Source organism: Lytechinus pictus, chromosome 18 (genome assembly GCF_037042905.1).
Source record: "Lytechinus pictus isolate F3 Inbred chromosome 18, Lp3.0, whole genome shotgun sequence".
In the NCBI taxonomy this organism is placed as follows: Eukaryota; Metazoa; Echinodermata; class Echinoidea; order Temnopleuroida; family Toxopneustidae; genus Lytechinus; species Lytechinus pictus.
Window position 1 is genome coordinate 4,470,592 of NC_087262.1, and position 15,989 is coordinate 4,486,580.

The following is a 15,989-nucleotide window of genomic DNA, read 5'->3' on the forward strand; positions in this document are numbered from 1 at the left end:
GGAACTCTTGTTGGAATGCTCCCCAGGTAGTGGAGAAAGTGCATACATTGTGTCCGGGCATGCAAGGATCCGATGACCGGGGTAATAATAATTGCAATGTAAAGCGCTTAGAAATAAAGTGTAATAAGCGCTAAATGAATGTAACTATTGTTATTTTATTTATGTTTTTACTTGGTATACAACATGAATGGTAAAGCATTGAAAATAACCAAAGATGATGGGTGATTTTGCCTCTATTGTCAAAAATGCCCATGGATATCCTCAAAACCGTGTTCTTTTGGGCAACCATTTTCTTTGAAATTGCCCCGGATGCATGTATGACACAAAATGAATTTTTATTCTACATGTACAATCTAATTTGTAACCTGTCCCTGTGATTTGTTATAGGCCTAATGAGAATAAACATTATAGTAATGTATATACTAAATAATACAATTATTTTGTGCGTTAGGTTAGGTACCATGTGATTTACTCTGAAAAATTGCCCCAGAAACAAAGCATGTCCCCCAAGACAAAAACAGAAAATACCTCTTAACCTGTTGGAAACGATTTGTTTTTGCTTTAACATGCATTTCCCATAGACCTTGTGATGGGTTAAGTTAAAAACAAGTAATAATATTCTCGTATAAATGAGATACATGTAAATGCACAAGGTTTATTACCAAAAATGTGTTGCAAAGGCAGGAGATATATTTTTGGCATCTTTCTGCAAAAAGAGATGTGGAACAATAGAATTCTTTACAAAGCAGCATAAAATGATATGTCTTTCTCTGAACTTTGTACTTAAATAATATTTTTTCATGGGAGGAGAGAAATTTGCATCTGAAACAAGGTTTATCCTCATTTGATGCTGTAAATTGGGTTGATCATACCCTAGGATTAAACAAACATTAATCTACAATTGCCCCTCTTCATCCAGGTGTAGTCAAAATTGGATTTGATACTAGTTTGGTGGCACCCTCTCCTCATGGCTGCACTCTTATTGGTCAGAGCCAATTATTTTAATCAATAATCATGTATCAAGCCCTATATGCAGAGTGGATAGCCCTGCCTGTTTTATAAATCACATTAGAATTATCATTTACTTGTATCAAGTTAATGAATGAAGAAATAAGTCAGACATTTCGTCAATAAAAAATCATGAAACAGATCAATGAAAAATCTTAAGTGAACATGTAGTCATTATATACTTGTAGTAATATCCAGGGGCCCGTTTCATAAAGACTTAACAACTGTTGTAACTTTGCCATTATGGCAACTACCATGGCAACCTTGATTTTGATTGGCTGCTGAGCCCTGTTGCCACGGTAGATGCCATAATGGCAAAGTTACAACAGTTGTAACTCTTTATGAAACCGGGGCCCCTGGAGTTGTTATTGCCAACTTTCCAAGTGCATTTAATCTCTGATGCTTTAATGATTTGTCATGGAACGTGGATGTCAACGATGCAGCATCATCTGCACAGGTGCAATGCCAAATTCCTTTCAAAATTCTGATCCTTGTATTACAGACCAATTAAAATATGATTTTTCCCATATTTCCTTGTCCAGTGATATATCATATACTGTCTGTTCATGTACAATTTAGTACAGAAGCTGTGTCAGGGGAAGCACAAAATATTTTTACTGTTATTTTTTTTCCATGACTTTGGAACTTGAATTGGATTTATTCTTGCTGTGATTTGGACATTTAATTTTTAAATTGGATCTCTGTCTTTGTGACTTTGAATTATAAGGAATTAGTTGCTGTATAATGTATTCCAAGTATTGTTTTGGGGAAACTACTGTCTACACAATAGTAAGTTGTTTTTTGTTATTACTGTCACAGTTTTGTAGATATGACAAAGCTTAAAATGCATTGCCATAATGTTTTGTAAAAAGACAATGTTTTGTTCAAAGGGACAAACATGCCCAAATGCTTTTGAGATGATAGTATGATTTGATGCTTTATATCATAGCATTAGTCATTTGCATAACAGAGGAAATGCAGTGCATAACAATAAAATGATCATGCATATAAAGTGTGAATATATTAGGTTTATATCATTGAAATTATTTTTTTCTCTTATTTTGAGAAAAATTATTCATCTTTGTTTTATATTCCATGAATCTAGTAAAATGTTAGGTCATAGGGTCAAGTTCAAAGGTTCTGTCAGGTAAAAAATTGGATAAAATATTCTGTCCTAAATTCAAAGGGGATTGGTCTTAAACGTTCATTTTATTTTGATTCCTTGAAGCATGTAGACCCAACAGAGAGAGAGAGATGTAGAACCAACAGAGAGAGAGAGATCTGTGTGTGAGTGTTTGTTAAAAGTGAAAAATTAAAATCAGAGTTCAGTGGGGGAAGTACATGTATATATCTTGGCCAAAGGTAACGAGAAAAAGGACAGAAAAGGTTTGATATTGCAACGTCAAAAAACCCCAGCATTGTTGCTATATTGACTTCTGTAATGCAAGGGAAACGAACGGGTGTGTCCCTTGTTTGATTTAAAGTTTTCATATTTGAACAAGACAGGATGAATAATAATAAATTTCTATCAGTTTCTTGTGCCTATTGTCTACTAAAGTATCAGCAAAATACATGTAGCTGCAGAATAGGTACAGGTATAAAAGAGGAAGCAGGATACCAGCAAATTCACTAGTCCCTGTTCTTGAATAGCATCGAATGGGTTTCATCTTGATGCATCATTTGCAGCTGTTCTACAGATTCAGTAGCTGGTGTGTGTAGATTGGTTAAAAGTCACCAATGTGCTCCACAGCAAAGCTGCAAGTTCTCAGGGACATTATTCCATTGGCTTCTGAATTCCAGCCAGCCCTTGCAGGAAGCCTTCAGGGTAGCAAGGCATCTTGTTTGAAAATTGCCTTAGAACCATCCTCCTGTACTGGGGGAACATCAAACCGTCAAGACAGTTGAGGTGGGAACCCAAAGCAATCACCTTCATCGCCTTTGGTTAAGTTAAGATGGGCCCTGCAAGAATTCTGTGATTCAAAGGCTTTGTACATGGTGTACATTGATCACCTGGGTTAAGGATTGCCGGGAGTCAGGACTTATAGGTTAGATTTGGTAAAAAGCGAGTTTCGGCACGTTAACGTCCAATCTGGACTAGGATAAGAGTAATTTATCTTTCTAGAGATGCTATTTCCATCTGACTTTGTTTTAAGATTTCTGCTAATTCCAGAACCATCCTTTTCTTTTCAGACACCGTGTATGATCTGACCATCCTGTACATGTCGGACGTCACCAACTGGTGCGAGTACCTCTTCGACATATTCAATCCCTTCGAGCTCTATCAGCAGTCGGAGGAGATCACGACGTTCCCGACCCACGAGAGCACCATACACCACATCCGGAGCTCCCGCGTCCAGGTCCTCATCATCTCCCCGAAGTTCATCGAGACGGCAACCTCCCAGATCAGGGAGATCACGGGTCCCAACTGCGTCGTGGGACTGCTCTGCGGCGTGGAGCGGGAGGAGCTGGTCCGTCTCCAGGACAGGATACCGGACTACGTGAACTGGCATCTTGTGGATGCCAAACAAGGACCCAGGTGCATCACAAGCACCACTTTAGACATTGTAGATGAAATGATCAAACTCGCAGACAGGACTGGGTCAAATGACCTTTATTTGCCAATGGTAGGCGTAAAGGACGATGAACAGAATAATTACATGTCAATGGAAAGAGGATTACCAAGTGTAGTTGGTAAGTTTATATTATATACCTGGCGCAAGCTGGTGGTCAACGTGGATGCCACTTTGAAGACAAAAGTATCCTGCTTTCTCCGCCATAATCATTATGTTTTGCCTTGAAACTCTGCCTTATTGTGTACAGAACTTCCTCTCGAGATCATTTCCCACGTTTTTATCACGTTTAAGTGGCACCCTTTTGGCGATGTTATGACAGTACAATTCAGTTTGCAACTTTGCATACATTACTTGTTGCTATGTCTGGCAATCTCTATGAAGCTTTCCGGTTCGTCTGTTTAAAAAGTATGCTTAGGATTTAAAATGTGTTTGTAGTATCAAAGTCAAACAGACATTTCAATTGATAAAAGGTGACTTTAATACGACACCCATCGATAAATCTACATGAATGTCAGACTAAAGATTTTAATCATTCTGTCTGTTTTCTTGTAGATCAACATCAAGATCAGGACACTTACCAATCTATGACGGGCGGTAAGACCAAATAATGTTTTCATCAATTCCACTAAAGTTTATTTATCTATTTGTTACATTATACTGTTTAAAAAAAAAAAATTCATAGTGATAATGATAATGTTCCTATTTTATATAGTGCTGAAGACATCGGTAAGACTTCTTTGCAGGAATCCCTAGTCATAAGATTCCAGCGATCTGTTGATCAAGATAATGTTCCACTTTACATAGCCCGAAGACATCAAAAAGACTTCTTTACAGATTAACCCTGGCAATGAGATGCTGGCTGGCCTGTAGATGATGTTCGTTCATTCCCGGAAGCAGATCTCCTTCGAGGGGCGGTGCCTTGGTGATTTTACAGGAGATGGGGGGGGGGGGGGGAGGCCGAAAGATGGGGTATAGATCTATAGGGGAATGATGCGAAAAATACTTAAAGCCATCTCTTTTCCACCCCTTTTCCTTATATACAGGTAGTTTCTTCCTGTTTTTCCTCGTTTTGTTCTCCATCTTGTTGTTGCCTCTCCCCCTGCCCCCCCCCCCCCACCAGCACCGCCCCTGATCTACAGATGCTCAAAACTGATAGAGGAGAACATTAATTCATTTTCAACTAGTACTAATATTCAGCAGTGCATATCCATGTTCAAAGGACCATGCTCTTATGTGGTTTTGGTCTCAGACTTTGTTGAATCAGCCACTAATGATGCTCAGTAGAACTAGAAACGAAAGAGGGAGGGAGGGAGAGATTGGAGACTTTGGGGAGAAAGAGAAAGACAAATGCAGATCGAGAGACAGACATAGAGTGAGGTTTAGATGACAGTCAGATAGAGAAAGAGAGACACAGAGGGAGGTAGAGAAGGAGTGTACATTAGATGTAGGCAGAGCTGCCAAGTAGTACGATATTTCCGTATTTAGTACGTTTTTGCAACCAAAATACGGCAGTACGTTTTTTCTTTAAAAAATACGTTTTTTGTATTAAAAAAAAAAAAAAAACGTACACAAATATGGTTATTAGATCAATGTAATTTCAGGTTACTTGTTTTTTTTTTCAATCATTTTGTAAAAACCAGGGTGAGATATACACAAGTTTCAGTGTTTTTTTTTTTTTCATCTGCAAGAGCAGTGCACATTTTAGCTTGCATGCAGCTTGAGCGCCGTGATGGGCGAGTGCGCCAAGCATTTTATTATGAAATACACTTTTTTGGGGAAAAATACAAAATATTTATCTCACACGGAAAAAATACTGATTTTTTTTGTCAAAATACTGATTTTGGGGGATAAGAATACTGAAAATGCAAAATACAACTTGGCAGCTCTGTGTAGGCTACCTGGTGCATTGTGAAGTCACTTCTGTATTGGTATAACCATTGAGCTCCGTGGTATACTGTGTCACTACAGAGGGCTATCTAACTTTCATTATACCAAGGAGATCTGTTTAAATCTCCTTGATTATACATTGTAGCTTTTCTTGCTTGTCTATTTCGCCAAATTAAGTTTATAAGAGAGCAAAGTGTATAGACCACAACTTGCCAATCTTGGTCCCTAGTCTGCTGGCACAGACCTTTGGTTTCCGCAAAAATGCATAGTGCATAATGCAGAGTCTGAAGTAAAGAGACTACGGGTAGATTCACTATGTACTGTGGCTGCCTCACAGAGAGTTTGGCATCTAGTCTTCACTCAAGACATGGTACAATGGGTTAAAGTGTCAACTATGAGTCTGTGCTGGCAGACTACTTGGTCCCTGCCATTTTGACTTTGTTTCGAGTCTAGGACACGTACGCGTTGTTCTACAATGAACAAAGTCTATAGCCACCATTATGTGCCTTGTTCAAACTATTCCTCGGCATAAATTTTGTTTAAAAAAATTTCAAGCGTTTGATGTCATGTTCTTGGATCTGCTGACCGGGGCTCATTCAGGGAACATGACACTTATGAATAAATTATCTGGAATTGAATATTTCAGCTCCACAGGAAGATCTGTATTTGGATATGGATCTGCCCCCAGATTCAGGTGAGAAAAAAAATGTACTGATTCCAAAGAAAACATACTTTTCACTAATATTACATTTATTGTTATCATTATATGTATATTACTTGTGTGAACACTAATCCTATAGTACTGTAAAAAAAAAGTTTTATGCATGTGCTCTTGTGACTTTCATCAGCATTTAATGTCCGACAACTTTCCTCGAATTTGATTGGCTGAGAAGCCCGTTGGGCTTCCAAATGTCAGTTTCCAAATTTAAACGGCAACATGGATCATAATTGAAAACGTGATTACAAAACACGGATATAATGAGGAACAAAGGGTGTGTTCAATGTCCTCTATTCCCGGTCGTAAAAGTAAACGTCTTTCAAATCACGATTCAGAGGAAAATTTAAACGTTGAAAAAGATGCTTTTAAAAACGCGATCAGCTCAAATTTTATGACCTTGAGCATCGCGAATGTGACATTGAACACAGTTGAGTTTTGAAACGTCTTTTAATTTACTCTCGCAGTGGAAGCCTACACAAACAGGTGCCGAAATCACCTTTCTTGTGATGGGTCAAACTGCGCACTAAAGCTGTGCTAACGACAGCGGGAAATTTAAAGACTATCAGCATATAAAGCTTTATATTTTTGACACTGAACAGTGCACCACTGATCGTGTTTGTGTTCGGTGATTTATAATTGAGTTTCCAATCATGATACATGTTGCAGTTTAAATTTGGAAACATACATTGTTACTATGGTAACTGTTGGATAAAACCGGCTTTTGTCCTTTCATGAAACCTTCTCCAGGGAAGCATTTCATGAAACCTATATTCAGTGATTTTCATTGATTGAAAGCTACTGCAAATCCTTGCATCTGATTGGCTAAGAGAGAGTTTAGTCAGTGAAAATCGCTATTACTTTTCATGAAAAATGCTTTCTAGGTATTGAACTTAAGAAATCCAACCAAACACAAACCTTCTTCACTTTGCTTTCATCTGACTGTTGTTTTCGAAAATGAATTTTCACTTGTATCATTTATGGTTATCATTTTGTGTATGGCTATTACTCTGGTGGAAAGCTAATCCTATGTTATTTTTTTTTAATCTGTTTTCATTTGCTCTTGTGACAAAGTATCTACCTCTTTAACCTCCCCAATGATATATTGTGTTTCAGATTTGTTTTGCAGGGTGCTACATATATTTTTAGAAGCACTTGTCGGGCAAGTAAAATTTTAAATAGTTGGAATATACTTGCCCGAAAATCTATTTCACTTGCCCGAAAAAATCCTTGAAAAAAAAGAAAATATTGCAGTTTTATAAACCATTTACCTTTTTTTTCTCTTTTGACATGAACTGATGTACCTTGTTATTGCATTTCTTTTTCCAAAGTGATTTTATCTTGCCCGCCATGACCAAATTTAGGGTCGATATATCATATCGACCCTAATTCTGGTCATTCTACTGTGAGAATTTTGTTTGCCTTATTCGGGCAAGTGGTTTTGGTCTTCACTTCAAAACACTTGCCAGACTTTAACTTTTACTTGCCCCGGGCAATCGGGCAAGTGCTTATGTAGCACCCTGGTTTTATGTTGTAGTTGTTTTGGTTTTCTCATTTATATTCCTGAAAAAAAAATCATTTTAAAGTAATTTGCAGTCTTTAGTGCTTTTGGTGCTTTCATTCTAATTGTAGAATTGGTGCTTTACTAAATACCCAAATTTATACTGGTGTTGACACTCTGGCCCGTATTCTGAAGTCAGGTTTAACTTTAATAGACCACGGTCTAACTCTGTGCTAAAATTATGGGAGGCCAAAAGTGTCAACATTTTTATTAACTTGTATGTTTCTTATGTTTAATGTGCTCTTTCCCGATTCATAGATGGTGAAGACAATCATCTATTTATACTTCCTAGACAATTATGAATGATTTGAGAGCCAAATGAGCTGAAATATGATATCTCTACTGTCAGTGATTTATGTAACACTTGGCTATCCATACTTAAACCACAACTTTAAACCTGAGTTTAAGTTAAACCCGACTTCAGAATACGGGCCTATGTATTCAGAAGTGTGACCACAGTTGTTCCACATTCAATGTAAGAGGGATCCTTTTAAATTATATAATGTTAAATGTTCATGCACAAAAAATGTGTGCGATTTTGAGAAAAAGTCTTGACCCGAGCTTATGTTCAAAGTTGAAAAAAGTGACAGGTTTTCAGCTTTCATACAAAATGGAAAAGTGTTTTGATTTTTTCCTTGTCCTAGTTTGCAACTTTTTTTGTCTTCGATGTTTATTTGAAATTGGGGTGGGGTGGCAAAAAGTATAATGTGGAATGCATAAATAGTGGATGTTTTCTTCAAGCACAATTTGTACCTGTTTTGTGCGAAACATGAGTAAAATTGCTGAAAACGTACTTGAACATCATAAAATAGGCATGGCTATGGGAAGCGGGGGTGCTGAGGGTGCTGCGTGTATTATTCTCCATAGGCAGCACCCCCTTGAATTCTGGTAGGTGTTAAAAAAGAGAAATGTTAGCAAAATGGCCTGTATTTTGTATTGAAAATTTTTCTTCTTTTTTTTTGGCTTGGTAAATTTACATCAGCACCCCTAGTCAAAAAAAATCATTTTCCAGGGCCCTGAAAATAGGAGTCTAATGTTGAATTAAGAATAATAATAATGGTCACATCTTTTGATATGCAGTGACGATATTGGGGGATTTATAAAAAAAAAGTCTGGTCATTCATTGGGAAAGTCTGATTTTTATAAATCATTTATCATATTAAACCAGTGTAATTCAAGTTGGTTAATGGTTTATCAACCCTCAGTTGTTTATTTATTAAGGTGGGTATGAATATTCATGAAATGATTAGTTGCAGATGGGTTGGCTTGGCCTGATTTACAACTGATTTCTGAAATCATCCAGCAAAAAGTACATTTCATATTTTAGGGTATGTTAATTGAAATTTTTCAGCGCAAGAAGAAGAGCTTTATTTGGATATGGACCTACCTCCCGAGCAAGGTGAGATCTTGTTCATTCCGAGCCAAAAGAGCTTTTTTTTCCTCACAACTTGAATCATAATTGCTTTCTACATGTAAAAAAATGTAATACATTCATACTGCAAAAACATTTGGCATTCATGCGAATGTTGGCAAGTTATTTTTATCGATGGTTGATAGAGGCTAGCATATCAAATGGTCACATTTTTACTACTCGAGACGTGTACATGGTCATAAAAAGGTGCCAAATGTGAGACATATCGCACATGCTGTCAACTTGATGTAATGGGCTATATGGTATATGCAAAAGATGTCCTTGCTAAGAAATAAACAAATCTCACAACATTATACCATAAACTATCATTAGATTGGCTTAGAAAAAAACTTAATCCATGTGACTGTGTTCAACCAATGAAAAGCTTATTTAAACACAATCTAGGAGTGAGTTGTATGATAACGATGATGTGATGATGATGATGATGAAAATCACACTGATGATCATCTTGTCAAAGATGATGCTGATGATGATACCCCCCACAACCTGGCTTTAATAAATACCTCTGATAAAATAAATTGATGAAAAGTGACTTTGTCATACATTTGAATATTGGAGACAAATTTCATTTTTCATAATTATCATTTCATCATAAAATTGATGATCTAGTGATAATCATCATCATTGTCGTCATTATAACTTATGCAATGATAATGAATATGTGCATATTGTTGAACCAATAAATGCAAATGGAACAAAATAGCTACATAATGTCACTCCATCTCAATATTATACATTCAATCAAATAATTAATTAAATTATTTAATAATCGGGATTGGCTTCTTTTAGATCCAGAAGGGGATGAACTTTATCTGGATATGGAGTTGCCTCCAGGTGAGAAAAAAATAGGAATAAATTGAGAAGATTTCATTGTTTTGGTGCAAGAACGCCCTTAACAGCATACAACACCCTTGGCAGCAGGTATAAGTGTATTCACTATTGCATAAGGGCGTTTCTGCACCGATTATGAGGTGCACAAAAATGTTTTGCTACACTGTAAAAACGCTATTAAAAATTTCTAAGCACGGTGTTTAAGCCCGTCACTCTAACAACTACTGTTTAAACTTTTTAAACAACTGTTTAAACTTTTTAAACAACTGTTTAAACTTTTTAAACAACTGTTTTAGACTTTTTTTAGACAAGTTGTTTAAAAAGTTTAAATAGTAACAAAAAAAGTTTAAACAACTTGTTGTTAGAGTGACAGGCTTAAACAACGTGTTGTTTTTTTTTACTGTGTAAGGGTGTTCTTGCACCAACATGATGATTCATCAACCTCTGATTCCTAGATACCTATTGCGATGTGTAGGATTATTGATTCCCGTACGCAAAAAGGGGTGTCCAATAACAGTTAAAATCAATTTCATGAACATGTAGACCAATAAAACTTTAGAATTCAATAGAGAACTGATTGTATCTCCTTTTTCCTATTTATTTGTCTAAAAACTAGCTTGCACAAAACTCAAATTCTATTGCTTTTCCATTTAAATAAATTTTGGAGCTAAATTTGCCCCCCCCCCCCTCCCCCCATAAAAAAGTCATCTCTATTTGAATGTCACAATATAATATTGGTTCATGTGGTTATAATCATTCCAGCTAACAGAGTAACTGAATATCCAAAACGCCAATACCCCAGCCACATAATCGTATCTTCCACATTTTATTTATTACCAGCAGTGTATAATTACAAAAGGAAAATTAGCAATTTAGACTTGGGAGTACATGTATGTATAGTAGTCTAAAGTTTTATACTTTCAGAAAAGTATCAGGTTGGTTAACAGATGAATTTCCCAACTTTTGGTTAATTACATGTAATTATTTTTCATATAGGGGAAGTTCACCCTTACAAATAGTTTATTATAAAAATAGCATAAAAATAATAAAATTTATTGGTGAAGGTTTTTAGGAAAATCCATTAAAAATTGAAAAAGTTATAACAATATCAAGTTTTTTAATTGTAATGTCATAAACGAGCAGCTGCCCCATATGATATGTAATAAAAATATCACAAATTTCATTGTTTAATGGTTCGTGATGACTACTTTTTTTTTATTTTTAGGAGTGGGTGTGAAATAATTTGTGTATTGATATACTGAAGGTATATTAAAAACCAATTTTTTGAGAAAATTACATTTCATTTATTTTTTACCATATATGTAGGAAAGCTGATCACAAATCACAAATCAAATTTTTAAAATTGTTAAGAACCTGTAAAATCTTTGATGGCTTTTTCTTACACCTTCACCAATATTTTTTGTTTTTTCTGCTATTTTCATAACAAACTTTTCGTCAGGGTGAACTCCCCCTTTAACACTTTGTAGGTTCATATGTTAACCAACCTGAGAGTATATAACTAAAAAAAGCAAAATAAATATTTAACATTCAAATACTGAAAAAAAACGTTTTTTGTATATTTTTCCCTCAGCTCAATTTTCACTGACATATTTCCAATTACGTAATAAATTCCAGTATTAACATATGAGAGTATGACTTGCCTGCAGAAACTTTGAGCAACAAAACTGTTATATGGGGGGGGGGGGATGACCGATTATGCTACCCGGCCCCCTACTCAAATAGAGTGTTCACTTGTCACAAATCCTCCCCATGGTATGAATTTATCATTAAAAAAATTAGATCACAATATATAAACAAATAATTGACTCCTAACTGATAAAATTCATCACTGACAATTGTAACTTCTTGTGAATAGTACCAGTACCAGGGAAGGAAGAGGAAGAACTTTATTTAGCTATGGATGGTAAGATATTTATATAAAAAAACTATTATCAGCATCACAGTAATATGAATTCAGCTGCATATGCAAAACCTTGCTCCAATTTTCACTCACAGATAGCATGCGCAAATTCCGACCAAGGAAGCTACTTAATGTAATGTGTATATCATTTTGATTAATATAAGTTCATTTGATTTGAAGTTTTAGTAATTTGAGTTGTGATTCCAATTTGATTTCTATATATTTTATATATTTTTCATCATGAAAAATCAAGGACAAAGAAAAAAAGGAAATTAGAATACAATTTAGTTTTGTGTAAAGTTTTTGATAGATGAAATATACAAAAGAGTGTTAACTGATTGATACAATTTTATCATTTTCAAGACACTTTTCTAGTGAACCTTTGAAGAAATTTATTTCTCTTTATTGTCATTACCTGTAAATTAAATTTCTTGAAAGCATCCTTGCTAGTTAAGATATGAAAGGATGGCTGATCACTTGCTGATGTAAATTTTCATATTAAACTATGAATAAAAGTACAGGTAACTCTGTTTAGGGTGATTCCATGCTAGAAAAATCAGCTATTTTTGCAACGTTTTTCAACCTATTGTCCAAACAAATGAAGAACCTCAATTTGTTTTGTGGTAATAATAGAGTACTACTTGGTAAACATGAAAAAATGACAACAAACAAAAATATGCTGTCCATGAGTGAATTAGAGGTGAAAATGTTGCGTGTCGTATGGGACATTTCTGAGTCCTGTTCAACACACATTTTCGCCCTTAATTCAGCCATAATCAAATATTTTTTGTTGGTAATCAGTTTTTCACATGACTACCCACTATAACTTTCCATAAGTCAAATATTTGCCTAAGGGGTATGGGCTATTTCTTTAAAAATTCGGAATTTTGATCTGAAATTTGGTAATTCTAAGAGTTAATGACAGGCATTCAGAATATGCAACAACAAAAAATCAAATTTTGAAAATATTTGCCTAAGGGGTATGGGCCATTTCTTTAAAAATTCTGAAATTTGGTAATTCTAAGAGTTAATGACAGGCTTTCAAAATATGCCCCCCAAAAATCAAATTTCGAAAATTTGACCCCAAAATTAGGTTAGTGCCGGGTCGTAAATGACTGATATTTGGAAAGACCCATTTGGTCTATTGTCAATTTTGGTCTTATTGCAGTTTGGTCTATATTACACTAGGTCCAATATGCAGTTACCAATTTAGTCTAATTGTCATTTGGTCTATTGCTGAGGTGGACTCCTCACTCTCCTTATTAGTTTTCAAATTGTCAAAAGAACAGGTCCAGAAACATTTTGGACTTTCAATATTCTTGCTATTATCATTAAAATTTATTAAAAATGATTATGATTTTATGATATTTTTTTTTGTCTGTACAAAGCTTTGCCTAAGGGGTATGGGCCATTTCTTTAAAAATTCTGAATTTTGATCTGAATTTTGGTAATTCTAAGAGTTAATGACAGGCTTTCAGAATATGCCAAAAAAAATCAAATTTCGAAAATTTGACCCCATAACTAGGTTAGTGCCAGGTCGTAAATCACTGATATTTGGAAAGACCCATTTAGTCTATTATAAATTTTAGTCTAATTGTCATTTGGTCTATTGCTGAGGTGGTATCGTCACTCTCCTTATTAGTTTTCAATTTGTCAAAAGAACAGGTCCATAAACATTTTGGACTTTCAATATTCTTGCTATTATTATTATCATTAAAATTTATTAAAAATTATTATGATTTTATGATATTTTTTTGTCTGTACAAAGCTATGTCATCATTAGCTTTTATTGCAATGCCTGATTTTGCTTATTACAATACAAGCCAATTTTGCTTCTTAATTCTGTTTTGTTTATTTGATATTTTCTTTATTTGCTTTAAAGGCATCTAAGCTGCGAACCCACTGAATTTACAAAAATATAATCCTTACAGATCTATGAATTTTGAAATAAAGTATATATACTTATTCCTTATATAATAATTTCTTAATACACATAGTATGAGCTGTAGCAGTTTACATTTATAACATACACTGTAAAAATGCTGTTTAAAATTTTAAGCCTGTCACTTTAACAACTATTTAAACTTTTAACCAAGTTGTTTGAAAGAGACAATTCTTTAATAGTTTAAACAACATTTGATAAAGTGACATGCCTGTTTAAAAATAGACTAAACTACTTGTTTAAAAGTTTAAACAAAAGTTGTTAAAGTGACAGGCTTGAACAACAGGCTTATCATTTTAAACAGCGTTTTTACAGTGTATTGAGCAACTTTACAAAAGACTGATGTCCCCTTCATAGCAAGTGAATCAACACCAATGTAAAGCTGGTGTATATCATTTACCAAAAGAAAGGATCACCAGTCTAACAACTATTGATTGACTATTGACTATTTGAAACAAGTTATTAAATAGTTTTAATAGTTGTTTTAAAAGTTTAAACTTGCAATAGTTGTTAAGAGTGACAGCTTAAACAGCGTTGCTAATAATATTCTAAAGATTCTTAATATAAGCTTATTGAGAAAGTGACAATGACTTGCATGAAAATCACCATATGCATTATGCAAATAATATAGCAATAGTGAGAGTTACCATTTTCAAATGATTTCATTTCATTGCAGGAGGTTACTATCAGTATTAAAGACCAATACAGTTACCACAAAATAATAATGATAATTAACATCATTTGTATAGCGCTTATCACAAAAAATGTCTCTAATCGCTTAAGAAAAATAAGTAGAAAGACAAGAAATTTCAGCTAATATTAAATTATACATGTTGACAGTTGAAGCTGCATATGCTAAGGACGATCTATTTAACGAAAAGGTGAGTTTTTAACATAGATTTGAATTTGTCAGTTGAGTCTGCTTGTTTTATGCTCTGAGGTAGGTTGTTCCAAAGTCGAGGGGATGCTGAATAAAAAGATCGGGAACCATAAGACCACAAGACTACTAAATATCTTTAGTAAGCAAATGATGACCATTTGTGAAGGCTATTGGACAAAAACAATTGTTTTCAAAGTGGTCTTGATGAGATATATTAAGTGAAACCGAGGAAATTTTTTTCCATGGTTTGACATTCACATCTTTTGCAAAACATGCATGACCCTTGTGGAACCGCATTAAAATGTCAACTTTTCATTGACTATTTGAGGCAAAGTGAAAGACTGATGGCCCCTTCATAGCAAGTGAATCAACACCAATGTAAAGCTGGTGTATATCATTTACCAAAAGAAAGGATCACCAGTCACTCTAACAACTATTGATCGACTATTGACTATTTTAAACAAGTTTTAAAATAGTTTTAATAGTTGTTTAAAAGTTTAAACTTGCAATAGTTGTTAAGAGTGATGGCTTAAACAGCGTTGCTAATAATATTCTAAAGATTCTTAATATAAGCTTATTGAGAGAGTGACAATGACTTGCATGAAAATCAGCATTATAGGCATTATGCAAATTATAATATAGCAACAGTGAGAGTTACCATTTTCAAATGATTTCATTTTATTGCAGGAGGTTACTATCAGTATTAAAGACCAATACAGTTACCACAAAATAATAATGATAATTAACATCATTTATATAGCGCTTATCACAAAGAATGTCTCTAATCGCTTAACAAAAATAAGTAGAATGTCAAGAAATTTCAGCTAATATTAAATTATACATGTTGACAGTTGAAGCTGCATATGCTAAGGACGATCTATTTAACGAAAAGGTGAGTTTTTAACATAGATTTGAATTTGTCAGTTGAGTCTGCTTGTTTTATGCTCTGAGGTAAGTCGAGGGGATGCTGAATAAAAAGATCGGGACCCATAAGACCACAAGACTACTAAATATCTTTAGTAAGCAAATGATTACAATTTTGCGAAGGCTATGGGACAAAAACAATTGTTTTCAAAGTGGTCTTCATGAGATATATTAAGTGAAACCGAGGAAAAAAATTTCCATGGTTTGACGTTAACATCTTTTGCAAAACATGCATGAGCCTTGTGGAACCGCTTTAAAAGGTCAACTTTTCAGTGACTATTTGAGGCAAGGTGAAAGCTGCAAAAAGATGATGGA

The 15,989-nt window shown here is 34.6% G+C and overlaps 1 protein-coding gene across 1 annotated transcript in view; it reads left to right on the forward strand.

Moving 5' to 3' along the window:
* LOC129281307 (phosphoinositide 3-kinase adapter protein 1-like) overlaps positions 1–15,989 on the forward strand; it is a 99,472-nt gene that overhangs the window by 1,309 nt on the left and 82,174 nt on the right. Inside the window, exons 2-5 of the mRNA XM_064112889.1 lie at positions 3,199–3,699; positions 4,134–4,175; positions 6,115–6,162; positions 9,096–9,143. Coding sequence (XP_063968959.1) covers positions 3,199–3,699; positions 4,134–4,175; positions 6,115–6,162; positions 9,096–9,143 — 639 coding nt within the window. The remainder of the gene's footprint in view (positions 1–3,198; positions 3,700–4,133; positions 4,176–6,114; positions 6,163–9,095; positions 9,144–15,989) is intronic.